This window comes from Gymnogyps californianus, chromosome 14, assembly GCF_018139145.2.
Source record: "Gymnogyps californianus isolate 813 chromosome 14, ASM1813914v2, whole genome shotgun sequence".
Lineage (NCBI taxonomy): Eukaryota > Metazoa > Chordata > Aves > Accipitriformes > Cathartidae > Gymnogyps > Gymnogyps californianus.
The window spans coordinates 896,185-911,190 of record NC_059484.1 but is presented as its reverse complement, the minus strand read 5'-3'; the positions used below and the strand labels follow the sequence as shown (position 1 = coordinate 911,190).

The 15,006-nt window shown below is 59.8% G+C and overlaps 3 protein-coding genes across 3 annotated transcripts; 1 reads left to right on the top strand and 2 right to left on the bottom strand.

The window, feature by feature from the left end:
- Positions 1-452: 452 nt before the first annotated feature.
- Positions 453-2,440, bottom strand: WDR55 (WD repeat domain 55). Its single transcript, XM_050905594.1, is given in 9 exon segments — positions 453-768; positions 942-1,111; positions 1,214-1,313; positions 1,440-1,619; positions 1,808-1,895; positions 1,974-2,074; positions 2,205-2,298; positions 2,301-2,346; positions 2,423-2,440. Coding segments are annotated over 9 exon segments (1,113 nt in total).
- Positions 2,441-3,372: 932 nt separating this feature from the next.
- IK (IK cytokine) lies at positions 3,373-13,237 on the bottom strand. The gene is made up of 20 exons (XM_050905342.1): positions 13,185-13,237; positions 12,314-12,380; positions 11,980-12,072; positions 11,429-11,488; positions 10,709-10,876; positions 10,510-10,624; positions 10,202-10,272; positions 10,050-10,096; positions 9,039-9,202; positions 8,811-8,919; positions 8,314-8,353; positions 7,679-7,904; positions 7,299-7,317; positions 6,713-6,791; positions 6,357-6,437; positions 5,736-5,793; positions 5,234-5,322; positions 4,809-4,917; positions 4,079-4,113; positions 3,373-3,646 (listed from the first exon to the last, which is right to left on the bottom strand). Exons 1-20 carry the CDS (start codon positions 13,198-13,200, stop codon positions 3,619-3,621), a joined length of 1,674 nt encoding a protein of 557 aa, XP_050761299.1. The 5' UTR covers positions 13,201-13,237; the 3' UTR covers positions 3,373-3,618.
- Positions 13,238-13,379: 142 nt separating this feature from the next.
- NDUFA2 (NADH:ubiquinone oxidoreductase subunit A2) lies at positions 13,380-14,957 on the top strand. The gene is made up of 3 exons (XM_050905505.1): positions 13,380-13,486; positions 13,716-13,822; positions 14,764-14,957. Exons 1-3 carry the CDS (start codon positions 13,380-13,382, stop codon positions 14,853-14,855), a joined length of 306 nt encoding a protein of 101 aa, XP_050761462.1. The 3' UTR covers positions 14,856-14,957.
- The last annotated feature ends 49 nt before the right edge of the window (positions 14,958-15,006 follow it).

Sequence of the window (15,006 nt, the reverse complement as noted above, 5' to 3'; positions counted from 1 at the left end):
GAGACACCCCCCCTCCCCCGGGACCCTCAGCCACACCGTCCCCAACCTCCCCCCCAGCCCGGGGCCACCCCCGGGCTCCTTCCTCCTGGGCCTCCGACGCCCCATAAGCGCTGCCCACCGCGGAGTAACCCCCTCCCAGGCCAACGCACCCACCCACCCACCCACCCCGCCTCCCCCCGACACCCTCTGTCCCTTTAAGAACTCGCCTGCAACCCAGCCCGAGTGCCAGTCCTAGCAGCCAATCAGAACGCCGGCTCCCGGCCTGCCGACGGTAGCAGCAGCGCCCGCCCATGCGGGTCTGACCCCGCCCCCGAGGCGTGGCCGTTCAGAGCCGCGCCCCCTGGGTGTGCCCACCCAGGGGGCGCGGCCGCTCAGAGCTCCGCCCCCGTGCTGAGGGGAGGCAGCGCTGCTGGCGGCGCGCCTCGGCCGAGGCCCTGCCCGGCCCCGGCCTCTCAGTCGCTGCCGTCGCTGTCGCTCCCCGCCGCCGCCTCCGGCTCGGCCTCGTCCCGCAGATCGGCGAAGAAGTCCTCCCCGCTGCCCGTCGCCTTGCTGCTGAGGGCCCGCAGCGGCCCCCCCTTCTTCTTCTTCTTTCGGTAGTCGTCCACCACCAGCCCCCCCAGGGCGGAGACGTCCCAGAACTTCACCTTCTGGTCGTGGGCGCAGCTGGCCAGGAGCTGCCCGCCCGGGGCCACCGCCAGCTGCTCGATGGGCTCCCCCAGGTGCTGCCCAACGCAGCCCAGCACCCGGTTCGGCAGGATGTTCACCGCCCTGGCGATGGGGGTAGGACACCCCAGTGAGGACCTCGCAGGGAGGCAGCGCCCTGGTCCCCCACGAGCCCACCTGCCCGCACCAGCACAGGCTTGGCGTGCCCGCCCTGCCCTTGTTCCTAACCAAGGCCGATCTTGTCCCACACCCTCCCCACCCCATCCCCTCCCCCTCACCTGATGACTCCGTCCAGGGACCCCACGCACACGATGCTGTCCGTGATGGGGACCATGCAGTCAACGGACTCGGCCCTCAGCGCGAAGCGGTCGCTGGCAGCCCCGAAGCCGTCCCAGTTGAAGAGGTAGATGGTGCCTTCGCTGGAGCCACACGCCACTTTCTTCCCCCTCTAGGCAAGATGGAGGACAGTAAGGCAGAGGCAGAACAAGAGACCCGGGGCGTGGAGAGGGATCCGCAGGATTCTGCTCTGTGGCAGGGCCCCGGTGCCAACCTTCAGCAGCACGACAGACGTCAGGTCCCCATTCTGTGGCTCCGAGAGCAGCTCAAAGCGCCGCCTCTTCACATTGAAGACGCCCAGGGTGCCATCACCGCTGCGGGAGATGGAAGGGGCATGTCGTGAGCATGGGACACGGCGCAGGGCGCTTCCCCCAGCCCTAAGGGAAGGCCCTGCATGGGCACAGGGGAGCCCGACCCCGGTGCCACAGAGCCCCCGGTACCTGGCAGTCAGCAGGATCTTCCCATTACCGTCCACGGCCATCGCGCTGATGTACTCCTCCTGCTGACGGGCCTCCAAGATGGCATCCCCCTTGCGCAGGTCCCACACCTTCAGCGCCCCGCCGTCATCGCCCGTGGCAAAGACGTGGTTATCGATGGGCAGCACGCAGTTGAGGGCCGAGCTGCAGAGACCCCAGCCCCACGCCAGCGCAGTCATGGCTCACGCCACGGGTGAACGCCTCCCAGAGCATCGAGGACGATGCTCCGGCCTCTGCCTGCCCAGCCCAGGGCTGCGTGGCCCCGGCAGGGGAGGGAAGGGGATGCTGATCCAGCAGTCGCTGCCCGGGACGAGCCGCCCGCGCAGACCTACCCGTGGGCCTTGGGGAAGCGCGTTTCCAGCCGTCCCTCCTCCACCGTCAGGACATGGATGGACTTATCCTTGGACACGGTGAAAAGCTCTGCAAGGCTGTGTCAGCGCCCCCAGCCCTGGCACCCCCTGCCGCACCCCGGTGCCACCCCATGTCCCCCGCACTCACTCTGCCCATCCTGGGAGAAGGCCACGTCCCGGCACGACTTGAGGTGATGCCCCGAAGACCAGAGCTGCCGGTTCTCCCCCTCGGTACAGGAGTATGAGTACCTGCCAGCACCGGGTCGGGCTCGACGGGGCCCGCGGGAGGACGGGGAGCCCCGACGGCCGGTGCTCAGCGGTTCCTATACCCGGGACCCCCCCCCAACGCCCCGGCCGAGCCCCCCACGACCCCACTCACAGGTAGACGTCGCCGTCCACGTCCCCCGCCGCCAGCAAGGGCCGGGCCGGGTGCAGGGCGATGGCGTTGGCCGTCGCCTCGAAGCAGATGTCCTCGGGGTGTCCCGCAGCCGCGGCTCCCTCCCCGCTGGCTCCGAGCACCCCTGGGGGAGAGCGGGGCGGTGGGGCCGGGGCCGGGACCGCCGGGGCCGGGGCCGCGCTGTCCCCACGCGTGCTCACCTCTCCCGGTGCCGCCATGGCGGCCGGGCGCAGGCGCTGTGCTCGTTTGCATAGCACCGCCCCTTCATTTGCATGGGGCCGCCCCGCCGCGGAGCGCGGCGCCGACACGCGTGGGCCGGCCGTAGCCCCGCCGTCAGGTCGGTGTGGGACAAGCTCGTTGTGTCCCGCCCCGCGAGGGGGGGGGGGGGGGGCTCGGTCCCGCGGGGGCTCTGGCCCGTTTCGCCAGCAGTCGCCCCGGGCGCTTCATTTTTCCCTGCTTTTTGGCTGCGGAGCAGCGGGAACCCCCCCGGGCTCCCTGATTTGCACCACGGGGAACACCGCGGCCTCCTCCCCCTCTGCGTCCCAGGGGAGGGGGCAGCCAGGGGCCAGGTGTCACTTTGGCCCCTTTCAAGGCCTGGGGCTGGCAGGGCACCCCGATGTCCTGCCCAGGGCCCCCAGCCCAGCCAGGGGCCACCAGCAACATCCCCATCCTTGCCCAGAGGGGCTATTCCAGCTCCCTGCTGGCCCTGCACCCCGGTGAAGAGCTTTTTGCCTGGTGCTGGCCCCATCGCATCCACCCTGCCGCTGGTCGGGGGCAATGGCTGCTCCCGTGCCACGCGCAGCCCCACCGCTGCCAGCCGTGACAGCAGCTTGTGCAGGGGAAGCGGTACGAGTCCCCTGCTTCAGGCCCTTCCTCTTGCTCTACCCCACACAAGGGGTCCCATTTCTTCCCCACGCACTGAGGCACAGGTTGCTCAGCTGGGATTATTTCCCCCAAATAGGTTTATTTGCTAATTTTATCCAGGGCTTGACAGGGGCTGCCTGCCCCCCGACCCCAAAGGGCTCCCCCAATAAACATCCTTAGCCAGGGCTCAGCCCATGAGACCCAAGAGGGGCTGGTGGGTGGGAGAAGGAGCCCTGGCACCCCTGCCACCTCAGGCACCTTCTCTCTGCCCAAACAGACGTTCACACAAATTTAAATGTGGTTTTATTACGGCTACAACATTTACACATCACAGACTATACAGCAAACACTGGAGAGGAGAGCCTCAGCACAGCCCCACAGCGCAAGGCTGGCAGGGGGGACACCTGTGCTGCCCAGCCCAGAGCAGAAAGTGGACGGCGTGGGGGGCAAGAAGAGCACACCAGCAAGCTCTAGGAAGGCCGCAGCCAGCAGGCTGGGGTTCCAGGAGCTGGCGGAGAAGATAACGGAGGCATCAGTACTTGGGACGTTTCACCTCAACCCTGGAAGAGACAGAGGGGCAGGATGGTGGTGAGGATGCAGGGCAGACAGCTCCCTCACCCTCCCATCCAGAGCTCAGCACCGAGGTCCACAGTTTCACCCCACAGAACAGTAGGGGGGCCCCAACAGCTCCTCAGGGCACCCAGCTGGATGGGGCAGAACTGTCTGGTCAAGGAAGAGCCCCAACACGGCCCTGGGGTCTGCTCAGCACCCACCCATGGCCCAGGGGAGAGAGGCCCTGTAGGCCCTGCTGAGCTGAGCAGGGCAGGAGAACCCTGAGGGGACCAAATGTTCTCCACGCTCCTTCCAGCCCCACTGCTGAGAGCCGGCAGGGAGGTCTCTGCCCCCTGCAGCCCTTGGGTGAGGTGGCAGGAGACAGCCAGGCCCCAGCACTGCCCTGCGGCCAAGCCAAGGACAGAGACAACTTTACTAACCCATCAGCCTCCAACTTCTTCCTCTTCTCGATGATCTGCAGAGAAAGCACAAAGTCCTGTTACCCTCAGGGTAGCTGGCTGCCCACAACCACAGCAGAGGGTTTGTAGGGTGCAAGATACACCCGGGGAGAGCTGTAGCCAGGCCAGAGCAAGCTGAGTTGCACTAAAGTTGTCCACAAGCTGCCTGAAGTCTGGAGAAGCTTGACCTGTTCCCCCTTTGCTCCATTTTGGCCACCAAAGACCATTTGTTCTCACCTTCCCCTAGCCCATCCCGTACCGTTGGGGTGCTCATGGCCAGCTCACCCTGCCAGGACAACCCTCAGTTCTGCCAATTAGAAAGCAGGGAGCTGCTAAACATGCCTTGTCCCCTCCAAGCCCCTTCGGATGGCTCTGAGCTGCTGGGTTTGGACACGTTCATCTGCTGCAGAGCCTGGAGCAAAAAACCCCTGATCGGGACTGCTCCCAGGGCAACCGCTCCAAATGTGGCTCCAGATGCCTCTGCAGTCCTGAAGCCCTAAATATTTGGCTGATGCTCCTGCAAGGAGCAAATCCAGCTTTTAGAGAGCCAGCCCTGCTGCACACGCACACCGACAGTGCCTGCCTGCCAGGACACGGGCTGGACCGAAGAGCCGTGACTAGGACAGCGAGGGCAGGGCTACGTGGGAGCTCTCCTGGGCTACACTGGCAGCTCATGGCCTAAACAGACAATACGCCAGCACCGGGCACTCACCGCACTGATCTTCTTCCACTGCCGGTCCAGCTCCGCCTTGTCATTTGTCTCCTTGAAACGACGGGTTTTGCGTCCCTCAGACATCTTGATCCCATACTGGAAGGCCGCCCTGGGGAAGGAGTGAGACGGAGCTCAGCGCTCGCATGGGATCCACAGCCTGCCGGGGGAATGGACACATCTGCCCCAGCCACGAGCCTGTACTCCAGAGCTGGCTTGGGCCCCTGAAAGCAGCGGCTGGGCAGGAGTCCTCAAGAGTGATACTAAGAGCAAAGACAAGCCACCAAGCCCAGGATCCACAGCTCCTCCTCAGGCCCTCATCGGGGAACCCCCTTCTTGCTTTAAAGCTCCCTCAGGACCCAGGTTTGGCCAGTATGGCCGCCCCTCCCCAGAATCCTTGCTGAGCCCTTCACAAGGGCTGCACTCACTTGGGCAGAGCCTCTTTGTTGTTCATGTATTCGCTGTACTCCTCCTGGGTGTCGAAGTCCCAGCGGCCTAGAGGTCCTTTCTTGTTACCCTGCAGAGAAAGAACGACTCAGAGCAGTTCCTTAGTTGACGCTGGCCAGGGCTTCTCACGCATCCCCACACACCCAGGCAAGATCTCACTCTCCCATCGGCCCCAGTTCAACGGGCTTGTGCACCCAGTCTGGCCTTGGCTCTGAGATCCCCTCCCCGAGAAGCCCCAGACAGGAGATTCTGTGGAAGAGGGAGTCAAGATGGACTAGCGCTCCTCCCCAACACCTCTTGGTCAAGTGCCAGAGAGTCACACGTTTGCTCCCTGGGACAACAGATCCCGCCCAGACCCAGGCACACAGCAGATCAGCAAATCCCGAAACACATTCAAGACCCAGCTCCAGGGCATTCAACCCCTCTGCACAAGCCTGCTTCTCTCCAGTGGGATCCTCTCAGCCTCTACTGATGACAGCATACCTGATCCATTTTGCTGTAGTCCACCTCTTCATCGCTGTCCACAGCCATATCATCCATTCTGTAAAGAAAAGAAAAGCAAGGAAAGGGTTCGGAGCAGGTCCACGGGACATGGATCAGAACCTCGGAGCCAGGCTGGTGGGAGCCATCTCTCGTGGCCTCAGACTGAACACATGCAGTTCCCGGACCAGAGAGAAGTTCCTCCAACTGCAAGCCCTGCAGGTGAGCTGTACCACAAGGGCACCCAAGATTGCAAGCACTTCCAAGATGACTCTGCAGGCTGAAAGCTGTTCCCCTTCTCCTGAGGAACTGCTTTGCGGCCAGAGCTCAACGAGCACATGAATTACCAGGGAACCTGGCAGACTCCCAACCACCTCAGCCTCTCCCTGGGACTGAGGGGCAGCAGGCTCCAGGTAGCCATTTACAGCAGAGACCAGCTAAGAAAAGGCCAGGTCTGCCAGAACCAAGGACTCAGCGTTTTAACAGTAGGTTGCCAACCCAGACAAAGCCAGGCCTGCTCCTCCCAACACACAGTGGGGCTGATGTTCAAGTTCTTGCTGCCAGAGAACAGCAGCCCCTTGGCACACCCTGCTCCCAACCCGCAGCTTCTTGCCGCTTCCTTACGTAGCAGGGTAGCACTCGGCGTAGCTGTTCGACATGCCGAAGAAGTCCCCCAGCTGCTTCTTGTCTTCTGGCTTCTTCAATGTGACAACCGTCAAGGAAAGTACCATCACGTAGCCTTAGAGCTAAGGGCTGAGCACAGCCAGCCAAAGAGCCATCTCCTGCCCTAACACAACCAAATTGGAGGCTGCAGAGCTTATATTTGGCGTATGAGCAGCAAGGTTTGGGCAGCATTTCTCTGCTACAGGAGAAAGAGCCCTCCCAAGTGAGGAAAGACACAGCCATGCTCGGGCAAGGCCTGCCTGCAAGGGAAGCCCGGCCCCGCAGTGAGCCAGGCTGGCACAGACAGTAAAGGATATGACTCTGCTCCTTCCCAGCCAGCGGCTCCAGCAAACTTCTCGTTGATGGACTTGATGAGCTCCTTGGCTGAGCTGGGTCCTGGGGTAGAGAGAGCAGCAGGCTGAGTTTTGGGGGAAGAACAGCTCACCGTGACACACGTGGGGCTGGGCAGAGCCCCCTTCTGCACGACCGATTCATTGGGACGGGGTAACAGGCGGAAGGACAGGCTGCGTATGAGGTAGAAGAGGAGGAGCCAGGAGAACACTGAGGAGCAGGAAACCAGTTTGAGCACAGACAGGGGCAGGCTGATCCTAGGAGACCCTGAATCCTCCTCAGCTTACAGCCAGCGTAAGGTTTTTTGAGCTGATCTGCTGCCAGGGAAGGATCTGCACACACGCTCAACACAGGCTGGCATGCAGCAGCCTGTAGGCACAAGACTCTTCACCTCAAAACCCTCACGGCAGGCAATTCCCTCTGCCATAGCAGCCTCTGGGAGAACAGGGAGCTCACGCAGGCCAGCGAGCCAAGCAGTTCTGAAATCTGCAACCCCGTACGGCCTCACTCAAACGTCCAGCTTCATTCAAATGTCCACGCCACCTGACTCACCTTTGTCGATGTCTGTGGGCTGCAAAGAAGAGGGAGAGATACCATGTCACGCGGGAGGGCTGAAGGCAGGCAAGTGACAGTGCTGCATGACTTGCAGCTCCACTTTAAGACGCTCTGTGGCAAGCACACAGAGCTGAACCGTAAGACCTACTAGCTTGTGCTAGTCCTGCCTTACTTGCTGAAGGAGAGGACAAGCACCCAGTCACCCACCAGCCCCTGCCTGGAGAGACAGAGTTCAGCAAGAGCTGAACACTGGCACATGTGGGAGCACGACCAGAGACACCCAAAGCCACCAGGGTGGCCCCACCAACCCCACAGCTGCGCTCCCCAAAGGACAGAGATCAGGCAGGACAGTCCAGGCTTCACGAGCAGAGGCTCACCTCATCATCAGCCTTGGGCTTCTCAAAGTAGCTGTGCCTCTTCTTTTCCTCCTCCCGCTCACGGTCACGCTCCCTGTCCCTCTCACGCTCACGGTCTCTGTCACGTTCTCGGTCCCTGTCACGCTCCCGGTCCCTGTCACGCTCTCTCTCACGGTACCTCTCCCGCTCCTTCTCCCGTGGCATCTTCGCAGTGGAGGGCACATAATCCCCAATGTCTTCAAAGATGCTAGAAGCGGAAAAGAGCCTGCAGTTACGTGTGCTGCAAGAGAAGAGGCCACAACCACCTCCCTTTGAACTGGAACCTAATAAAGGAGCACGCAGCACGAACACCGAGAGCTAAGGATGCCCACTAGAACTGGCTTCTACATCTGTCAGAGGCATGGCTGCATTTCTGCTCTCTTCTGCTGCCTGGACCTGCTTCTTGTGGTCCAGGACAACAGAGAGCCCTTGCCTGCCTGAAGTCTGAAATCAAAACCAGAGCTTGCCTCCAGCCTTGCCCTACAAACCACAGGTCCAAAGAGGCAGCTCGCTCCAGCAGCGCTAAACCCAGCCTTCTCCAAATGTGGTGGGCCAAGACGACATTCCTTAAGGCACAGAGCTGTGACCCCACAGCCTGTGGGCAGGGAGGCACTTACTTCATATCAGCTTCAGGGGGCTTCTTCTCATCCAGCTTCCCTGCAAGGACAGAACAGCAGTGAGAGGCACATCATCCACTCCACCACCTGCACTGTTTCCCTGTCCCCAATCTGGTTTCCAGGCCCCACGAGCGACAGGCCTAGAGGATGTCCTGACTTCCCCTTCGCTTACCACATCATACCTAGCCCCCTCAGGAAGCCATTTTGTCCCTTCCCAACAGGGGACATTTCCCCCGAAGCACTGGGCCTTAACCAGGAAGAGCAGAGCAGCACGAGGCACCCTCACAGCTACAATTTCTCAGCAGCCAGTCCCCTGCGGTCCGGCCACAGAACAGCCTGCCTTCAGGACGCAGTGCTCGGGGAGCTATAGGAAATCGCTGTCCTCTAAGTCCGCCGCCTCATGGCGCAGGGGAATGCAGCAAACCAAAACACATCTCATTCTCTCGGGATATGCTTCAAGCATTAAGTCCTACTATTTGGTTCCCTTCAGCTCCTACCTTTGTCTTTCTTCTTGAGCTTCTTGTTGCGGGTCCCTTGCCTGAGATAGGAGAGGATCTGTGTCAGTTTGCTGATGACAATGTCATTGGTGGTCAGCGTGGTCTGTGCCTGAAAGAGAAATCCCCGAGGAAGCGTCCGACTCCCTTGACAGGGAACCCCTCCCGACAACACCTGCTCTGGCCAATTCAGACCAATGCGGTCAAGCAACCCGGATGCTAGCTGGGTACCTCCATGGTGGGGCAGTCAGCCTTGCTCCGGATCAGCGTGGTTGGGATATCGGTGTCGGCATACTCATCGTCCAGATCTACCACGTAGGCCATCCTCCCCGGCAGGAACAGCTCATTCCGCTCGTAGGCCTTGTTCTTGAACAGAATGCGGTAGATGTTGCGACCTGGAGGGGAAGGAAACATGTGGGAGAGCTGCTGTTACAAGAGTGTCCTGGTTTCGGCTAGGATAGAGTTAATTTTCTTTCTAGTAGCTGGTATAGTGCAGTGTTTTGGATTTAGTAGGAAAATAATGTTGATAACACACTGATGGTTTTAGTTGTTGCTAAGTAGTGTTTATACTAAGTCAAGGATTTTTCAGCTTCTCGTGCCCAGCCAGCAAGAAGGCTGGAGGGGCACAAGAAGCTGGGAGGGGACACAGCCAGGACAGCTGACCCAAACTGGCCAAAGGGATATTCCATACCATATGACATCATGCCCAGTATATAAACTGGGGGGAGTTGGCCGGGAGGGGCGGATTGCTGCTCAGGAACTAAGTGGGCATCGGTTGGTGAGTGATGAGCAATTGCATTGTGCATCACTTGCTTTGTATAGTCTAATTCTTTTAGTATTATTATTGTCATATTATTATTATTTTTCATTCCTTTCTGTCCTATTAAACTGTCTTTATCTCAACCCACGAGGGTTTTTTTTTTTTTCCCTGATTCTCTCCCCCATCCCACTGGGTGGGAGGGAGTAAGCGAGCGCTGTGTGGTGCTGAGTTGCCGGCTGGGGTTAAACCACGACAGAGAGCAATGGACAAGCCCATAGTGAAGCATATTTAGTTTATCGGAAACATCAAAATCACCTCCTAAGAGACACACTTCCTCCAGCCCTCAAATTCAGGATGCCTACACCTCAGATTCTCCCCCTCCAATGACTAAAGGTTTTCATTCCTCCATTCACCCTCCAGGATTTCTCCCACATTCACGGCACTACGCAAGGTGGGGAACAGCCACATGCACACAGCCTTACCCAGCCGGGTCTTAAATTCAATTTTGTTCTCAGGATCTTCATCTTTCCTGAACAGAAAAGAAACAGAAGTATTATACTAAGCATATGCCTCCTCTGCATCCTCCTGTCCAGGAGGCAGCTGCACTCAGGAGTGCAAATCCTCAGCTACTCACTTAGTTTCTTTCTGGGGCTTCTCCATCATTTCCTCCTCTTCCTTCTCCTTGCTGGCAATCTCAGCCCGTACCTGGCCGCAGAGTAAACCCATGCATTACAGACCAATCCATGCCACCGCTGCCCAGCAGAACCAGTAAGCCCACTTCCACCACATCCCCAACCCTTCATAAATCTTTCCCAGAAACAGAAATCGACACTGACAAGACTGAAGCACCCGTAAGTGGCAACTACTACCCTCTGCCCACCCTCTCTGCCTGTGGGATCGGACAGGGTAGAAGAAGAGCAGCATGGCGATATCTGTGCTCACCTTCTGCAACAGCGCGAAGTCCAGACCCTTCACCAAGTGAGTGTGCTCCATGTCACCACCCAAGAACTTGGACTCCTGGATCAACTGTCTCCTCTTCTCCGCAGCGGATTTATCCCTGTGCAACAAAAATGGAGCCAGTTACAAGACAGCCCCTCTGGAGCACACTGGCAAGACAAGGCCATGCCACAGGCTCACGTACGCCTCTGCCGTCGGCCCCACAGCCCTGTAGTTGGCAGTTGTGCTGATCAGCTCTGTTTCCTCGTAGTCCTTGTTCACACCATCTCTCCTCTCCTTGGCTCGATCCCTGTACTTCTCAGCCAACTCCCTCTCGCGCTCTATCTCCTGCTGGCGCAGCTTTGCGTAATAGCTGGGGTTGGAAAAACAGCTCAGTGTTAGAGTGCCACGTTCACAGTTTTGATGCACCGGTCAGGTAACAGCCGCCGAGGTCCCACACATGCCTGTTCTGCTCCTAACCCCTTCCCCAAAAACGTACTAAACCACCATGGGACACAACATGCCTGGAGGACACCAGACAAGATCAAACTGCTGTACTGAGCCTAACTAAAGAGGAGCTCAGTCTTCCCTTCCAAAGGGAAGAGGTCAAGTGCAGTCCTGCTGCACAGATGTGCCCCAAAAGACACAGTCACCAGTGCAGATGTCCCACTGCTGCCCTGCTCTGCCAGACACCTGCAGAGCCTCTCCCGCTTCTTCCAGAGGTGAAGCTTCACCCCCTTTCTGCTGCCGTCCTCCCACATCTGTTCCCACAAGCAGTGACAGTCACTCAGTCTGAGCTCTTCTCATTCTGCTTGGCTCCAAAGCCCCAATATAATCTGGGCCACTCAGGGTCCTCTTTGGTAGCCCAAGAGCTCAGAACATGATGTACGAAGACAAGTCCTGATGCATTGCTTTCCTCATTTACCTTTTCTTCTTCCTCCTGCGAGCAGCTGGGTCTTCATCTTCATTGTACTCCCGGGGCATCCTGGAAAAGGGCAAGAAACCACACGTACAGTCTGCAGAGCCATACAAACACAGGCAGCTAGACAGAACAGTCCCTCAGACACAGCAGGGCACCGAGATGCTTGAAGGTGGGAACAATACAGTCCCATTTCTCCCTAATTCCACTCTGTCAGCAGGGAGAGGAGGGGAAAGCACTGATTTTCACAGAACAAAAACTAAATCCGCCTCCTGCACAAAGTGTCTTAACAGCCATGCAAGACTCACTCTGTTATTTACAGCAGTCCTGACCCACCTATTTCTCCACTTAACACACACATGTACAGCTTGCATGGACCCAAGCACAAAGCAAGGCCAAGGTCTGCTCCTCGGGCCCTGTCTACATGCTTATTAGCAAAAACCCCTTTAGCTACTCCACTGCGGAGCGCAGGGGGAGAGAGTCAGGCAGGAATGAAGCCCCAGAGGGAAAGCGGACATGCTTTGTCCCACAGTCCTGTGAAACTGAGTCCTACTCACTCATGGTGGCGAGATTTGGATGGTGGCGCAGATGTTGGCGCAGCCCGCGGGGTCATGAGAAGCTTTCTAAAGTCTTCATTGGTCAGCTTGGACCTGCAAGGAAGAGAGGAAACAGAAGCTGTCATCCCCCAGTGAGCTTCGGCAGCCTTCCGAGGAGGCAGAGGGTTTGCCAGCATGTCCTATGCGATGGAGTCGGACACCGGACACGGGGTCCCGTGGAGGGAGCCCAAAGGCTGCAATGCACCAGTCACTCCCAGCCTCTAGATGGGGGAATAGGCCTCGGGCCCCATAGTCCTGGTCCAGTCCCGCCCCAGCGCCCTAGTGTCATACTCACTGGTGGAAGGAGTGTGAGTCGTCCACATCGTGGCCATCAGGGGCCAGGGGGTTGGAGAACGGTTCATCTGGGGGACAGGAGGAAAGAGAGCGCTCAGAGTCTGCCTGCACAGCTTCAACCCCCCTCCAACCCCCGCAATCCTCCCAGCCCGGTCCCTGCTCAGGAACAGGGAAGGGAGCAGTGCTCACCCACCACCCTACTCCTCCGCTTAGCCCAGCCCACTGACACCCTGGGGTGGCCTAACCAGGGTGCATGGGACGAAGGGGTCCTGGTGTCAGTGCCCACTGCGGGACCCTGCCGCCCCCCCCAACCCGAGTGACTCTGTGCCCTCCCGGTGGGTGTTCTAGTGCCTCCCCGGGACGTGGCCTCTGTGCCTCCCCGGGGCTGTCCCGTCCCCCCCCACCTCCCGGGACTGCCCTTGCATCCCCTCCACCCCCAGAAACGCCCTACTGCCCCATTCCCTGAGAGTACCCCCGTGTCAATCCCCCGCGCAGAGGTTAACCCCCCAACACACCCCCGGTTTGTCCCCACGTCCCCCCCGAGCACCTCCTCACCCCCTGAGCTGCCCCGGAGCCCCATCCCGGGAGGCCCCCTCCCTCCGACTCCTAATGCTGTCACCGTAGCCCTTCCCCCAGCAGGGCTGTTCCTCTCACCGGGCTGGGGGTGCAGCCCGTGCCTCCCTGGGGGCCTCCCCACTCCCCCGCCGCAGCCCGGTGCCCCAAGCCCAGGGTGGGCCTTCACCGCCCCCCCCACTGGGCCGCTCCCCCGCTCCTCCAAGTGCTGCAGCCCCTCCTGCCCGAGGGTCGGAGGCCCAGGCTCCCGGGGTGTCCCGGAGACCCCCCAGTGTCCCGCGTCCCCCCGCCCCACTCACTGTCGCGCTCCGGCATCGCGCCCCGCTCCGCAGCTCCGCACCGCAGCCCCTCGGCACCGCCGCTCCCCTTCCCAGCACCCCCCGCGGCCGGCCGGCCCGCCCCCCTCTCGCATTGGCCGGCCGCTCACCGGCGGGCGCCGCGATTGGCGGGCGCCGGAGCCACGCCCCCATGTTGTTGTCAGGTGCAGAGAGAAGATGGCGGCGGCGGCGGCTGTGAGGGGCATCGGGGGCGGGCTGGGCCGCGGCCTGCGGGAGCTCCGCATCCACCTGTGCCAGCGCTCCCCGGGCAGCCGCGGTGTCAGGTGAGTCGGGACCGGGAGCCGCCGGGGCCGGGGCGGGGCCGGGGCCGGGGCCGGGCCGGGGCCGGGGCCGGGGCGCCGCTCCGCTCCGCCGCTCCGCTCTGCCGCTCGGCGGGCGGGCCTGGTGGGGGGGAGAGAGGCACCGGCCTGCCCTCAGCCTGCCCGGCCGCCCCCGTGCCCGGTCCCAGCGGAGTCAGCCACGGGGATCCACCGTTCCTCCTTCCCTCCCCAGAGACTTCATCGAGCAGCACTATGTGACCCTGAAGAAGGCAAATCCCGACTTCCCCATCCTGATCCGCGAGTGCTCCGGTGTCCAGCCCAAGCTCTGGGCTCGGTACGGTAAGTGGGGGGTGCCCGCCGGGAAGCACCGCCTGAGGACAGCTAGAAGCGAGCGCCAGAGGTCTGCAGCATATGGGGGGGTTCAGCGATTACAGTAAGGGACATTGATGGAGAGGGAGTAGCTGTCCATGAGGCAAGGTGGGGACTGACTTCTGAGAAGCGTGTTAGTGCTGCGTGACCTGGTGGGAGGCAAAAAGGGGACCTGCAGCTCAGAAGGTGGTTTGCCAGCTTGTGGCTGTGATCTCCCACCCCCGTAGGATTCCTATACAGAAAAATGTTTCTGTTTTTTCTTTGTTTTCACTGGATTCTCAGTGAAACGCCAAGGAGGGAGCAGAAAAGCTCCTCTGTAAAGGCTTGGTTTTCTTCCTAAAGCCATCTGGGCTGGACAAAAATAATTTAGAAACTTTCTTCCAAAGAGATGCAATGACTCTTTAAGCATGAGTTTCCCAGTGTGAACACACAGGCCAGTAGAGCCTGCTGGTGTAGTGCCTGTCTTTTGTTTGTATATGTGACTTGCAGGGAAATACACCCCTGGGTAGCGGCTGCTGTAGTAACAGCACTATTTTTCAGCACCGTTTTACTGAAGTGTTGGTGAGCATCTTGATGTGATCAGGCCGAAAGCCACCAGGTTGTGTTGGGATGTGGTGGTGGCCTCTGCCCAGCTCCTGCGCAGCAAAAGTTAACAAAAAGAGGCAAGGAAATGTGTTAGGCTGCATTGGCGTCTCTCCAAGAGAAAGGCTGAGAATAAAGAGAAGGTGGAAACGATAACTTGGGCACAGGGAGGCACACTGGGGAGTGGTGGCTGCGAAAAGGTGGTGATGGGAACCTGGGCTGTGATGCCAGTGGTGCTTGGGAAACCTAAAGCAGGGCTTTGGGTTGCCCTTGCACCAGAAAAGGACCAAGGCACCTGCCCCCTCTCTCACTCTCTGTCTTTCCTGCAGAGTTTGGCAAGGAGAAAAGCGTGCCGCTGAACAACCTTACCGTGGACGAAGTGGCCAAGGCCTTGGAGAACATTGTGAAAAGCAAGGTGTGAAGACAGTAAATATGCGCGTGCTGAAGACTTGACTGATGATCTTTAATGTAAAACGTGTATCTTTAACTTATCAATCGCATAAATGCAACGTGCTTACTGTGAGCTTGACATGTTGGGTTTAAAGCCAAAAGGAGATGCTGGAGGGAACGGC